This window comes from Rhipicephalus microplus, chromosome 1 (assembly GCF_043290135.1).
Source record: "Rhipicephalus microplus isolate Deutch F79 chromosome 1, USDA_Rmic, whole genome shotgun sequence".
NCBI classification, from domain to species: domain Eukaryota; kingdom Metazoa; phylum Arthropoda; class Arachnida; order Ixodida; family Ixodidae; genus Rhipicephalus; species Rhipicephalus microplus.
In genome coordinates, this window is record NC_134700.1 from 214,851,047 (window position 1) to 214,866,860 (window position 15,814).

The window sequence follows — 15,814 nt, forward strand, 5'->3', positions numbered from 1 at the left end:
TGTTGCTCAGCTATGACAAAGTAAATTGCCAGAGATGTTCACTCACCGCTACGGCTCTCGAAAGGCCCTCCCTGAGCACGTAGTTGAATGATTCTACGTGCGCTTTACTCACATCTTGAATAACCTGAGGGTAAGGAAAGAAAACAGCCGATTATTCCGTTCACAAGTGAACGCCACAGAAATAATCACAAGTCAGAGGAAGCATCAGACTTGATCACACAATAGAGCCAATAATCGGCTGAATGCACTACATTACAAACAAAAAGCGCAGGTGTAAAATACCACACGTTTTGTCTGAACGCTACCTTGTGCTGTATACTGCTCAATCTTCCGAAATCACTTGATAACGTCTTTTTCAGCGAAGGCTTCTCAGGAAACTCGATGAACGCATCCATTGTGAAAAGCGCGTAACTCGAAGCGGGAATACCACTATTAAAATGACTGTTTGGAGTAGGCAGTAAACACCCAACTCAATCACCGCTGCACCATGTGGTGTGGCTAACCGGCGACGGCGCGCAAACTTCACGTGGTGCCAAGTGCAGAAAAAAAAACTAAACAAAAGTATGAAGCTCTTCTTAGGCACCTAGGGACAGAATTAGAGGGATGATCTAGGGATAATTTCAAACCGAGGGAGTGCTCGCGTCGCCCGCTTGTCCGTAGCAGCGCTACTGAACACCATGACCTACTACACTCCTGACCTGCCCAGAGAGCACCTCTTCCAGCGCCCACGTTCTAGTTCATACCTTCTGCCGCTAGGGCCGTAACTTAGGAGCACTGTGGCGCTAGTCAGCACCTGTTCGCTGACGTCAGCTTGAGTGTTCGTGGTCATATTTCGGCCAACAGAGCACTCATATTGCGTAATTATTATGCACTAATGAAAAATAATTTTGAAACAAATATTTCAAAAGTCATTCACAAATTCTTTGCAATTAAATGGACGCAACATCACATATGCTGTCCTACACTATGTAAGTCTACGGATTCTCGCATTTGTCCACCAGTGTGCAATAAATTTTTCGTCACACTGAACAGCTTACTTGACCAGTCATCTAAGTGAAAAAATAGTCACATATATGCCGGCTGTTCATCACGGAATGCAGCCGTTCTTACTCTAGCGCCGTCCAAACAGCCGTAAAGTAGCAGACGAACAGGTTATAGGTAGCGCCACCTACGGCGAGCGATTGAACGAGAGCGGGGACACGCGCTCCCATAGGAACCCCGCTATCTGAACAGGTCAGGAGTGTAGTAGGTCATGCTGAACACGACCCACTACAGAGTTATTCGAATAACCCTGCCGCTGATCACCAAGGAGCATGGCATAGCTATGTAGGTGTTCGTAGGTGTTCTGAAAGGCCGGTCCCCAGCCGAAAGCTTAAAATTATTGTTTAGGTTTTTCACTGACTTCTTACTTCTTTCACACACACACACAGATATATATATATATATATATATATATATATATATATATATATATATATATATATATATATATATATATATATATATATATATATATATATATAACGATTAACGCGTTCTATGTTCGAGCGCGTCGTTATTCGAAGGTCGTAGCTCTTCGATTAACGACGACGAAGGTCGTAGCTTCGGAGGTGGCCAGACGTCCTCGTCCTCCGAAGAAGGCCAGCCTTCTGAGAACGTCTGGCCTCCTCCTTTTATGTCCTCCGAAGAAGGCTGAACCGTCAGCCGAGATTGTTGGGATAAACTAAATAATTGTTTTTGTGACGCTCCCATAACTGCCATGGACGTGACACACTTGCTCTGGTTGGGTGCGGGCCTAGAGCAAGCGCCTTCGTCATCTTAAAGGAACGGGTGGTGGTGGTGAAAAACTTTACTCTTCAGAAGGCCAAAAAGTTAAATGATATTTTAAAAAATTAAAAATGAGCGTTGTGGGCGGCCTTCAGGCTGCCGGTTGTGGCGTCCAGGCAGTGTCTAGCCATGACGTCCTCCGCCCAAGTCACCAGCCGAAATGGCAGGTCCGGTCTGGTTCTGGACAAGGCAGCCTCCCACTGCTGCGGACTTCTGAGGTGCCAAGAGGCAGGCGGAAGATGTGCCGGACAGGAGTAAAGTATGTCCTCATAGTTGGCGATTGAGCTGTCACATAAGCGGCAGGCCGGCGAGTACGTTACGGGGTGGAAGAGGGCAAGACATGCAGAAGTAAGGATGGTGCGGGCCTGAAGTTGGCGCCACAGGTGTTGTTGGTGCTGGGAAAAGGATTGGTGTGGTGGGGGGGAGGTGAGGCGGGACAGGCGATAGTGCAATGTGATGTCGTGGTACGTGAGAAGCGAGTCTCACGTATTCATTTCGGGCGGGGGCGGGCTTGCTCGGTCGGTCAAATCGTGAGCAATAGAATTGGCCACCTCGTTGCCTTGATGATCCGCATGAGCGGGTACCCGGATGATATAGAAAGGAAATGGTGCTAGACCGCAGGATGCGTGCGGATGGGGGTACCACCCGTCTTACCGCGTAGTTGTATACCACAGGTTGGAGTCGGAAAAAATGTATTCTGCTGAGGTTTGTTCTGCTGAGGGAGTTGTCGGTGACTGCGAGGGTGTGGGCTGCGTATTGGCGATACGGGGCGGCGTCCACATAGGCCACGTCGGGTTGCCTTCCGAACTTACGCCAGAGCGCGGAGGCTCGCGCTGCTCTGCGGGAGGGGTGGTCTTCGGGATGCATATTCTTTAAGAGGGATCGATGGCTAGAAGGGAAGAGACGTGGGAAGGGATGGGCAGTGAGATGGGAAGATGCAAGAGAGGGGAGAGTACGAAAGACGGAGGAGCTGGGATGGGCCTCCGTCAGCTCCGTGAGGGAGTTGTGGACACCCATCGACAGTAGCCGATCCGTTGAGGTAGATGTGGGAAGGGACAGGACTGACTTATACGCCTGACGAATAAGGCAGTTGACTTTGTCTTCCTCGGTGCGAGAAAGAAAGAGATACGGTAGAGAATAAACACAGCGGCTGAGACCAATGGCTTGAACCAGGTGGCGGAGGTCGTGTTCGCGCATGCCATGGTGGCGGTTTGCAATGCGGCGTATGAGGTGCATGGTCTGGTGTACAGCGTTGCTGAGGTGAGTGATGAGGGTAGTGTGCTTACCATTGTACTAAAGAAAGAGTCCAAGGATACGAAGGGTAGAGACGAGAGGAAGTGGGCTGCCGTCATCGGAGATGGTGTGTGGAGAAGGAGACAAGGGAGCCACTCCCCGAGGCAGGAGGAGCAAAAGCCCCGATTTGGTCGCCGAGCAGCTCAACCCGGTAGCTCGGGCGTGAGATGTCACAGCGTCCACACCCGACTGGAGAGTGGTTTCCGTGTCGCCAAGATTGCCGGTGGTCACCCAAAGGGTGATGTCATTGGCATAGAAAGCATGAGATAGAGCTTGTATTGTGCTAAGCTTGCGTGCCAGTGGGAAGAGGGTAATGTTAAAGAGAAGAGGAGACAGGACAGACCCTTGGGGAGTACCCTTATTGCCTAAAGAGAAAGAAGGAGAAGAAGGTCGGCCGTATGAAATTTCTGCGGTGCGGTGGGTGAGGAAAGCGGTGATCTAAGCATGTACACGGTGTCCGACGTCAAGGGAGGAGAGAGCATCCAGAATAGCTGTATGGTGTACATTGTCGAACGCTTTGGTTAGGTCCAGCGCCAGGATAGCTCGAGTGCATTTTTGGTGGGATGGGTGTGAGACATCTTCGGAGCGCTGGAGCATGACATCCTGGGTAGACAACTGCGGCCGAAAGCCGAACATGGAGTCCGCATATAGGTTATGGTCGTCCAGGTAGGTTTGGAGGCGGGCCAGGATGACATGCTCGAACAGCTTGCCAAGGCAAGATGTCAGAGAGATCGGGCGGAGGTGCTCGAGGGAAATGGGTTTGCCAGGTTTAGGGATGAAAGAGACACGTGCATGGGTCCAGGAGGAAAGAAAAGTACCAGCCTGCCAGTGTGTGTTGAGAAGGTCGGTAAGGGCTTCGATGGAAGGGTTATCTAGGTTACGGAGAGCCTTGTTAGTAGTGCGGTCCGCCCCCAGAGCCGAGGTTGTGCGGAGCTTTAGCGCAGCACGAACCGCACCCAAAGAAATGTCAGCATCAAGGTCGCTGTTGGAGGAGCCGGAGTAAGCAGGAAGTGGAGTGTGGGGGTCGGTGCAGAGGTAGCGGTCGCGGAGGGTCACCAGAAACTCAGTGTCGGTTAGTGAGGAAGAGTGAAGTAGAAGGGAGACATCCTTGCGCTGGGATGCTTTGGTATGGGTGGAGTCAAGCAGCACCCTGAGAAGCGACCAAGTGTCGTGGAGGCCAGGGTTGCCGGCCATGCGGTCGCACGTTTGGCCCCACTGTTGTTGAAGAAGAGAGGAGCAGTGCTGCTCCATGTTCAGCGCAAGCCGGGCCAAACGGAGGCGCAGGCGGCGATTATGTTTCTGAGCCTGCCATCAGTAGTGGACAGCGTTATAGGCCTCCCAAAGGTGCAGCAGACGGCTGTCTGCCGTAGTGGTTTGTGGCGCTGCAGGGAGTGTGGATGAAGTGGTGCGAACACCTGCCAAAATGGTCTGCGTCCAGACTGAGAGGTCCGTGATAGCAGAAGGAGAGGAAGCAGAGAGGCGAAGGGAGCGAAAGCGATCTCAGTCCACTACTTGGGCAAGACGAGTAGAGGAGCGAGCAAGGGAGGGGAGTGGGAAAGTGGTGCAAAGAACGTAGTGATCGCTACCGAGGGAGATACCCGTATTAGACCAGGATGAGTCGGCTACATTTCTGGCGAGTGCAAGCTCCGGATTGGTGTCTCGTTGGACACTGGATCCGATTCTAGTGGGGCGAGGGAAGTCGTTAAGAATCGATAGACGTTCGTTGTGGATGAAGTTCCAGATTGAGTGACCCTTGCGGGTATTCTGGGGGTAGCCCCAGCTGGTATAGGGGGCGTTAAAGTCGCCTAGAATTACTAGGGCATTGCGGCCGGCGCAGGAAAGCGCTTTGCGTAGGACTAGAAGTCGAGGAGCAGAACGAGCTTTAGGGCTGTACACATTGAGGACAAAAAGGCTTGCCCCAGTGCGACGGCGTGGAAGGATTTCAAGGAAGAGATGGGCACATTCCGGAACGTCCAACTGGTGTAGCACCGCAGTAAGGTTACGGTGCACCAGCGTTGCAACGTTTGGGTGGGCCTCAGAAGATGATGAAAGGCGGTGTAATCGCGAAGTTTTACAGGACTTAATTGTTCCTGAAGTGCTATAGGGAGTAGTGTCGGGAGGGATGTTCTGGAGGTGGAGCTGAAGGGTGCTCCGTTTGGCGCGGAACCCCCGACAGGTCCACTGCCAGAGATTAAGGTGCGGGTGGTGCCTGGCCATGATGAATGGCAGGGAGACCGGGCGGAGTCCCAAGTAACCACGGATATCCGTTAGGGATACGTCGGGACGTCCGTCTCGGATATTCCGGACATCCATCAGATATCCGCGGACGTACAATGTACGTCCAATGGACATACTGTGAATGTACAAAGGTAACAAATTTGTACGTTCGCTCGTCATCCGTCTTGGACAGCCGACACGGACATTAAAAGGACCATCAGGGGATATATTATACATATACACAGGTACATATATGTTCATAATAGATATGTATATTGATTTCTTATTCATTGTGCATAAATAATCTACCCCCTAATGGTCCTTTGAATGTCCATGCGGCCTGTCCGAGGCTGATGTTGAGCGAGCACAAATACCTAGCTATATATGTATGTGTTTGTGTGTGTGGTAATATCGAGAGTCCTTGAGGTTTTGTGCACTCTCGCAATTGATGCTTGAACGTCTTTCACAAGAACCCTTTTGCTGCAGATTAAATATCAAAGCGCTAAAATTATTTCTGATGCAATGCTAAATTAAAACAAGATTCATGGACACAAATAAGGTGACGACTAGGGATCCGGAGTGCCAATTACCAGCTGTTTATTGATGGTATAAGCTAGAAAAAACAATCATGCACAGCGACGTGAAAGAGTACAGCGAACTTTCATGCCACTGTGCATGCTTAGAAGCTTATTTGTTTTCAAGCTTTTACCATCCATAAAACAGAATAACATATGTTTGGCAAACTTAGGCATCAACTTGCCCAGGAACAAGTGCTAAAGCGTAAGAAGATTGGGCTCACACAAGGTCTCAGATGCAACAAAATGTTTATTATCATTAGGTCAAATCATGTACTCTAGTAATAATGAATAAATAAATGAAGCAAACACTAAATAAATCAAGTACGATGTTGAAGTTGAAGTGTGAACACAATGATGAGAATAGAAGCACAGCTCCACACAATTATAGCAGTGAAGGTAATACAATGAAAGAAGATTATTTCATTTTGTAATATCAAAATTAAAACTTACAGGGTCATAAAGACACAAGCTTTGGTACAAACAAAAAATGTCAAGAACATTTAGCAAGAAATAAAAAAGGTTTAAGTTAAAAACTGACAAAATCCAGTATGATGCAAAACACCATTCCAATACAATACTGCAGAACAGGCGACAAATATGACTGTTGCAAAAATACAAAAACAAACATGAAATGGGAAATACCAAAAAAATGTATAAGACAAATTCACATCATGGAAAGCACAGGGCTCAATTCCATCACATGCTGAAAATGGATGACACAGTTTTATTGTTTATTAAGTACAATAAACATTAATCATACATAAAACTGTCGTTCGCCCAGAAGCATTTTAGAGCTCTACATAGAACAATGCAATGGGACAATTAAGATACCCTTATGACATGAATATGTCTTAAACACTATGAACAGTCCTCACATAGACATCAGTTTTAATTCAAGCACAACCAATACACCTCTTTATCTTTGGAGAATGTGAATGTTTATTGCACAATAGTGGCTGTTTCGTTTCACTGCTAGCACAATATGGTGACCAAATAACTGTCATATTAAAGGGGTAGTGCCACCATTTTTTTGAAGGACAGTTTACTCTGCCCTACAAATCTCCTGTGTATAGAGATAGCTCGGAGCAAGTGTGAAGTACAGCAAATGCCGAGATAGATTATTTTGGAATTAAAGCCAGAAGGGTGTCTTGAAGGGCCAGTTGATACACGATTTGCATGAGCGCATGACTCAAACTATGTACCTAAGAGACGAAAAAAATTTATTGTCTTTCCTGTGCTGAGCAAAGCACCAGGAAACACCCAGCACAAGACAAAAAATTTCCGCCATCCCTTACGCACGCGGTGCGAGCCATGCACTCAAGATCGTTAGCAAAGCAGGCGTAAGGCATTCTCGGCAGCCTATGCGAAAAAGTAAAGTAACCCCAAAGAGCATGCGTGCATAAAGAAGCACAGGACACAGTACGAGGAATGCATTAACAATGTATTACGACATTCCGTTGTCATGTGGCTACACCTATGCTGGACAGACCAGTCAATGTTTGAACGATCACCTGAATGAGCACCCGTTCAATCTCAAGACTTCAACAAGCAGCACCTTAGCAGCCCATTGTTCCTCGTGCAGCTGCACCCAGCTCTTCCATAATTGAAAGATGCTTTCACGATATCGTAACAAGATCGAGTGCGAAATCAACGAAGCCTTCCATATTAGGAAGAAAGGACACGTGTGTCAGTGAGCCTCCACTTGCCCTCCTCGAAAAAGAGAACATGTTTCTGAGCTGTTAACTTTCGGCATTTTGACTCGTGAGAGATTCATCTTGCTTTTCATCTTTATGAGCAAGTGTTGTAGTCCTATTTGTTTTTGCAGCTCTATATTTTCCCATGTAATAAACACACACACAGTTGTTCCTCAGTTTCATTGTTCCTCAGTGTTGTGCGGTCATTCTTTCTTCGTCCCAATTTAGTGCCATTTTTCCCTCAGTACTAGTAAAGCCAATTTTCCCAAGGTGCACCTCGCGACATCGACACTAGCTTGACGTCAGGCTACAGTACTAATTCTGGCGACATCATACAGGATACTCGCCTGGCCATGGGAACATCACAATTTCTTGCTCCAGCATGTGAAGAGCTCATATCGCGACTTGAGAGTACAGTAGGAACCAAGACTAGTTTTTAATAACATGTTGTAATTACTTTTTCAGGGAGCACTTACACTTATTTTCTAGGATCAGCAGGGCTTGGCTTAACATTTAACGCAACGGTGGTATAGTGTCCAAGGTACTCAGCTGCTGACCCGCAGGTCGCGGGATCCAATCCCGGCTGTGGCTGCTGCATTTCCGATGGAAGCGGAAATGTACGCCCGTGTGCTCAGATTTGGGGGCACGTTAATGAATTCCAGGGGGTCGAAATTTCCGGAGCCCTTCACTACGGCGTCTGTCATAATCATATGGTGGTTTCGGGATGTTAAAGCCCACATATCATTTAACGCAAGAAAACAACAAATTAAAACTTTCATGTAACAACCACTTAAAGGGGAACTCCGGCGTTTTTTCAATATTAACTGATTTCAATAAAACTTTAAACATGTGTTTTCATTGGTACCGTGATAATATGTGCCAAATTATGCACCCTAAGTCATTCAGTTTCTTGGAAAACAAATTTTAAAATTAGTAGCCGATTCTGCAATCACACTAGTAAACGCAGGCCACCCTGTGCATGTGACGTAAGGGCCTACTCTTTTTGGAAAACCCTGCATTCCCCGGCAGACAGATGCAACGTGCGCTTTCTTCTACGAGGTGACAACGCTAGCACAGTTCAGTTTTGTCAGCTGTATACAACGTGTTCGTCATCGTTGATGTCGGTCTTACAATATTGAGCAACAAGAAAATCGATTCGGGGCATGTCAGATGCTTCACGCGCCGGCGGGTCGAAATCAAAAAGCGATGCTTCTGCGCTGAGATAGTAGCTGCAATCATTGCTGAACTTGTCACTAGTAAGTTCAGACGCTCTGGCACAGCTTGCTTCTGCGTCGATATCGCCAACTTGCTTTTCGCGCATCAGAAGAGGAATGTGAGCTATGTGTGCACCCTAGCAAGCCGTGGCGGGGTGTAGCCGATCTCGTGACGTCATCAGCGACGAATTCTCGAGACGTCATCTGATACCCACCATGGATGACAGAGCAGCTTCCCATTTTGGTCTTTGTTTTGACTTGTCGCTTATTGCTTAATTAAAATTACTGACGAGTACCTGGGCAAAATTAACCACCTTAGCCTTTGCAGGATTGTCAATACTATTTGAAAACAGCATTATCTCAGTATGGTCGAAAATGCACCGAAGTTCCCCTTTAAGAAAACAAAGCATCTCTTCATAGCAAAGCGGTGTGTCAAAAACTGTTGAAGGGTAATCTATCCTAAATGCAATAAATTCTTCTTTTAGTGCCCTCAAGACAGATGAAGCAGTGGAATAGTAACAAATTTTCCGTGCCAGGGTAACCTAGCAACCTTGCGTACATTTATTAATGGCCAACATTTAACACCAGAAAGCTATGAAACCACAAAAACATCAATGGTGCCAGAAATAAATGGCTTCTCATACAAGTTTTCTTTTACTTTGAATTCACGGCCAATGATGCAGGGCACCTTTCGGCACATATGGTGCTAACAACACATTAAGGTGAGAGAATTGTCTGCGCTTTGCAGGCCCAAGGCGTTATGTCTAAAGGACTACTTAGCCAAGCATTATGCAGCTTTTTCGCAATCCCCAAACACAACAGGTGCATATAGTCCAGTGGTGCAGAGGTCACACAGTCTATGGGCAGTAATGTTAATACTGATGCGCCCCGGTGATGGTCAGAGTCAATCTGACGCCTGAAAGAATCATCCGTACGCAAAGTGCATGACGTAGTAGGGAAGCTGAGTCGACTGTTTTTGTATGTACCCTCAGCTGTGCACTTAGGACACCCAGAATAACCTGTATGTCCTTTAATCTGAAACACAAATGATCGTGCTGGGGCATCCAAAACAAAACACTTCAAAGAAACATCGATTAGGTGCCCATGAAAAATCATTCCTTGGGAAAGAAGCTGTTGCAGGTCACTGACAAGTTTGTTGAGAAACTCATTGGCTGAAGCAGGCTTTCCTGGGCCTGCGAAAATTCCAACTACAAAGGGTGGTATTCTTCGATCTTCACGAATCATGCACTGTATGGGCCACAACTGCATGGTGGAGCTTTTGGAAATTGGCAGCCCGTCAATGTTAAAGGCAAGAGAAACATGACTGCCTTCATAACGTGCTTTTGACAAAGCATTCTCGAGGCTTTTCTGTAGCCCAAAGTGGCAGTAATGTCCCGGTACCATTGAACTGACAACAGGTGCACGCTGTGTATCTCTAGGCGTGGCGAGAAGAGTATGAGCGTCGCTAGGCAGAGATGAAGAATCGAAAGTACTGACCTTGAGAATTTTTAGAAGAGCGGACAAAGCTGTATGAGTAACATTTTCTTTGATGACCCAACTGCGCAGTGACACAACAAAATCTTTGTGCTTTGACAATGCATCAGTGGAAGATGAACAAACAGGTACCTCCGGGACTCCGCTTACAGGAGAAGGCACATCGCTGAGTTGCATTGGCGAGCCTTCGGATTCAGTGTGCGATGCTCCGGTGGACGAACAGGGTGAACATTTTGTAGGCGATGTGTCCGTTGAGTCACTTTCGGTGACGCAAGGCGAACTGCCCTCAGGGGGCGCCGAGCTGCAGCAATCCGCCTGAGTAGCTGCTGATGTAGCCGCAGTGTTTTCGTCAGCCCCAGGCACGCAAATGCTCGCACACTCACTGGCACAGCATGTGTTACTGCATGCGCGTAGTGTACCACACGCACTACTGCATTGTTCGAAGTTCCCGATTCCTTCAGACGTTGACGGCTGGCTGCCGGCTTGAAATCCGAAATCCCGAAATATTGCCTTTGTTTGCAATGACGCTTTCTTGCGCGTGTAAGACTTTTCCTTCGCTTTAGGCATGCTGGCACCTGCGACGGAAACACATTGTAGTACTCATACGAAGTTCTGAAGTCTTTGACTGTATTCTTAATAAATAAATAAATGTAGCTGTCTTACCTCCGTAGCTGGGGAAGAAAATAGAATCTTATCTGCACTGGCACTACAAGCACGCCGCCATTATCCACAGGACTAACAGAACAAATCCAGTGGCTTGGCTTGACTGGGCGATGGCTCGCCAAACGAAACTTTTTTTTTTCTTCGCTGTTTGGATAGATCACTGTCAATATAAACAACGTCGTTAAAGTAGCTTTATAATATTTAACAATTAGGCGGTGCATTACAACCGTTTTTGATGATAATTATTATCAAATAACCTAAATTGGAAACGCCATTTTTGTGACTTGTTTCAGTTTTTGAGAGAGACATTTGCGACGCGGCAGCAGTGTCATCGCTAGCACCGTGTGTATCACCTTCCTCCGTGGTGTACCGCATGTAACTATTACATTTGTCGGGTTGTCGGGTTGCGCTCGCTCCGTGGTATTTATTTACCTAAAGTATTCTTACACGTGATTTGTAATAAACGTTCAGCAGTGAAAAGTTAGTCTATTCAGTGATAGATTGAGTGTATGGTTTCATTGTATATCCTTTGCTATAGTGGTCAACGGGATAAAAAAATTTAATTGATTTCATGGAACAATTATTTTTAAAACTGTTGGTCACTTTCGACTGACAAAAACTAGTAAGATAAGTGCACGATATACTACAAGTAATGCACAGTATACAACATAAATTATACGAGCACATATATTTTTAACCCTGACAAAAAGTGCACATGCCTTAAAAAACCCTGAACTAGATGCTATATTTTTTTACGTTTCAAAATAGTATTGATATGTGGGGTTAACGTCCCAAAACCACCATATGATTATGAGAGACGCCTAAGTAGTGGTGGGTTCTGGAAATTTCTACCACCTGGGGTTTGTGACCCAAATCTGAGCACACGGGCCGACATTTCTGCCTCCATCGGAAATGCAGTCGCCGCCGCCGGGATTTGATCCCGCGACCTTTACGTTTCAAATAACCGTCGCATTCAGTTCAGAATGCCGTGAAAATTAAAAAAACAATACCTCTTCCTTGAAGGGCTTTCTGGTTTCCCCAGCGTGTGTGTTGGCCTGGGAATCGGCATGCGAGTCAGCTCATGCCATCCACGGAAACTGTCTGCTCACAGATACACACATTCGCCACTACTCCGGCCGCTATACAAGGAGATATGAGCTCTAGATCTGAAAGCAGATCACTTGTGGATCACCATACGCAATTAAAGCCCCACTATTATCACAAGATTTAAAAAATTTCTGATGACTGCGAGCATAGGATATGCTCATGCACTGCAGTACTCCAAAACTAATTTCAATTCTCATGTGTTCTTTGGGGCCCTTTGATGGATAGCCAGTGGACATTCGCAACTGGCTGTCCGACTGAAATCCTGTTCGGATATCCACCAGAAAGCCACCTAGTACATCCCGTCAATGGACCTTCCTTGTACGTCCAGCGAATGTCCGTGCTGTGTCCGCTCTGGATATCCGAATTTTTCGACCTTTGGATTCATAGCGGACAGCCGACGGATATCCGTGGTTACTTGGGCAGACGTGCCAGCGCGGCCTGTGGCGCACGCGTCAGCTCTTGAATTGGGAGCTGTTGGGCAGTTATAGTAGCCTCGAGAGCCACGATTTTGGGGTCCGACGTGTGAGGCTGCATTGTCGAGCTTACCGGTGGTGTGGCCGTGGTGGTGGGGGCGGCGGACCCCTCGGACCTGGGCAGCTGGGGCGGGAAAGAGATGGAGCGGTGGTGGCTGGAAGACCGGGCACCGCGGGAGGTAGACCGGTGGCGGGGGCGAGAAGGCCAGAGCTCTTGAGGATGGGCCCGGTGGGTGGTGCGGGTGCCGGAGGCTGGGTCTTGGAGCAGGACGCGGGTGACGGGCCACTCCTGTTGAAACGGAGTTTGCATGGACGTGAGCCCGTGACGCGGTCTTCTTTGCACAGGATGCAGCATGGGACGCAGGTCGGGGGCTCAACTCTCTCATGGGTCTGGCCGCAGCAGTAGCAGAGGGCGGACTTGGGCTTGATGACGTCCGTGCGATGGCCAGGAGTCCAGCAGTTAATGCAGGCCTCGGCTTTCGGGCGGAACGGGTGGCAGTGGTAGACGCCGCAATTGAAAACGATCGAAGAGGGGAGGATATATCCTCCCCTCTTCCATAAATTTCCATCCTGATTACCTTTGTTGGCAAGTAGTGCCGACAAAATTATCCCTCCTTCCACCACCCCTATAAGGCACTGCGCCGTGTCGCCCCTGAGGCAGACAGAAATTAGGTGCCTTTTTCCTCTTCCTTACAACCACAACCACCAAAGGTAACAAGGATGGATTTTGAGCGCCCCATCGGCCGGCGCGCATCGGGTGTTCAAATGCATAGACTGGAGATCTTGGATGATCTCGTCCTGTGTTTGGGAGTCGACGGCGTTGTAGATGATACCACAGAGGGTGTTGTCTGGTGCTGCCATTTAGGCACGTAGGGGGTAAAAGATGGTACCCAGGCGGAGTTCAGATGCACGAAGGTAGAGACGTGCGCGTGGTTCAGATGGGGTGCTGACAGTGTGAGTTGTTGTATGGATTGATGCGTACACAGTCAGCGGTGCGGGCGGCTGCGTAGTCTATGTTGGCGAGACTGCAGAGAGTTTGCAGCAGGACACCGTTAGTTGTAGTGCGGAGGTCAAGTCCTCCTCCCGGTCTGAAGACGATTTTGAAGTCCTCTGCTGCAGGGAGTTGAGGGAGGGGAGCATGACGACGAAGAGTGGGAGCACTAGGGGTGGTGTTCGGCGGTCGAGAAGTCTCCTGCGACGGGGTCGAGGAAAGCGGCGTCGAAGTGATGGGCTGGTGGGCCACAGCGGCACGGTGTGCTTTCACTGCACGAATCCAGCGTGAGTCAGCTTCGAATTCAGCTGGAGTGATGGATTCACTGTCGACTTGATACTCCATGTCGGCGGCTTGAAGATTCAGGAACACTTTCGGTGAAGGCGGCGAAACGCGAGTGGCGCCAGCCGCTGTTATGACTCAGAACGCGGCTGTGCGTTCCACAGGGACGCGTAGTCGAGCGGCCCACGATAGAGCACATCGGCGGCGTGGCTAAGCACAAAAGTGGCTCACAAGTGTCAAAAACGGGCGTGATTCGGCGCCGAAGGTGTTAAAATTATCCGCCCACCTTCACGAATGCACTGGGGAAGTTTCACGAAGAAAGGGCGAAGAGTTGCGGCGAAACGGGCCAAGAAGTATGGAGCTCATGCGACGCACGTCCATCCCCTCCGCTGGCTAGGCGCTTCCCCTAAAGCAACGGGTCGCCCTCCGGACTTACAAGATTGTGCATAAGGACCTTTCCACCAATCCTTGTTGAACTTCATGCATGAATGTAGCTTGTCTATTTATTAGTGATGAACCTGCGTCGTTTTTATGTATGCTTGTTATGCCGAAGGGCAGCCTTTCGAACTAAAGAAAAAAAATTACGGTAGCCTGAAAAAGTTCTTATATAGCATGTCACCACAACAGCACTCACACTACAGTATCTTCTCTTTCAGGTGCATTCAAAATGTCACGCGAGAGCACCTGACGGCTGGCACGGCAGTTCACTTAGACTCGCCACTTGTAAACAAAGGTGTTGATTGATCGATATGTGGGGTTTAATGTCCCAAAACCACCATATATGATTATGAAAGACGTCGTAGTTGAGGGCTCTGGAAATTTTGACCACCTGGGGTTCTTTAATGTGCACCCAAATCTGAGCACACGGGCCTACAGCATTTTCACCTCCATCGAAAATGCAGCCGCCGCACCTGCAATACGATCCTGCGACTTGCGAGTCAGCAGCCGAGTACCTTAGCCACTAAACGACCACAGCGTACGCGGCTGACTCTCTCCACTAAGCCCCCCTCCCCTCAATGCTATGCGAGCAGCCCTACACAACACGTCAAAAGGTTTACTAAAAACAGCTGCGCTGTTAAAACTGCTAGGGGCGTAACCTGAATTTTTTTTAGGTTGTGAGTTTCCTTAACTTGATGTAATTTTGTGTATGTTTGTTATAGGTGTGTTCATATAAGCGTACATAAAAATTGAAGAATTTAGGAACCCTCTCCCCTGGCTACACCAATGCAAACTGTTATACAAAGGAACACAAGCAAGGAGTGGTGGTCTAAGAGTGCTTTATTAGTATCTGGTGCTTTACTTCTCAAATTTTAGGCTTTTGATCCTTGTAGAACTGTACAACAGACCCACTTTGACAACATGACCTTGCGTCACCTAGTATCACCAAAAGGACAGTCGAGGGTACCTAGTACCACCTTGCTTACCTTTTCAGTTTTTAACATACAAGTGTTCATTTCATGTATAGAGTATGCTGTATTATCTGTACTTTAGGGAGAACATTTATCTGCACACTGCTGTGAGTATGTACAAGTGCACTCTTCCATTCAGTTAATAACACCTGCTCATACCAGTATGTAACTGATGTTCTACGGTGCTTTTGTCTCATGATGCCTTCTTGTACAAGTTTATTGCCAATACTACCACAAATGTTCCGTATACGTTGGAAAATAAATAAATATGAAAAATGGGAACCAATTCACCAAGGAACAAGGAACAAAACTACGCAACACCTTGCAGCTTTGCAGCATATCACAGCTTTGCCAATTGCATTGAATAAGGGATATTTGCATGAAAAATAACTTAGCTGCTTTTTAACAAAACTGTCTGGTCACACTGGTATAAACTCGCTGGTTGGTTCTCATGCGAGTCATAAAGAGAGGAAGCTTTATCAATGTATGATGCTTACAAACCTTACCTGAAATAAATTCATGGTACAAACATTGCTCGCCCAGCAAACATGATATAAAAAAGAAAACAGACA

The 15,814-nt window shown here is 47.6% G+C and overlaps 1 protein-coding gene and 1 long non-coding RNA gene across 2 annotated transcripts in view; both read right to left on the reverse strand.

Annotated features, from left to right (window-relative positions):
- Polr1B (RNA polymerase I subunit Rpl135) overlaps positions 1–542 on the reverse strand; it is a 65,215-nt gene extending 64,673 nt beyond the window's left edge. The window contains exons 1-2 of the mRNA XM_075891283.1: positions 306–542; positions 47–124 (exon numbers count right to left, since the gene is read on the reverse strand). Coding sequence (XP_075747398.1) covers positions 47–124; positions 306–395 — 168 coding nt within the window. The 5' untranslated portion in view covers positions 396–542. The remainder of the gene's footprint in view (positions 1–46; positions 125–305) is intronic.
- Positions 543–6,144: 5,602 nt separating this feature from the next.
- On the reverse strand, positions 6,145–11,492 carry LOC142806714 (uncharacterized). Its single transcript, XR_012894642.1, has 2 exons — positions 10,981–11,492; positions 6,145–10,892 (listed from the first exon to the last, which is right to left on the reverse strand). It is a non-coding gene; the product is annotated as an uncharacterized LOC142806714 (long non-coding RNA).
- Positions 11,493–15,814: the final 4,322 nt, after the last annotated feature.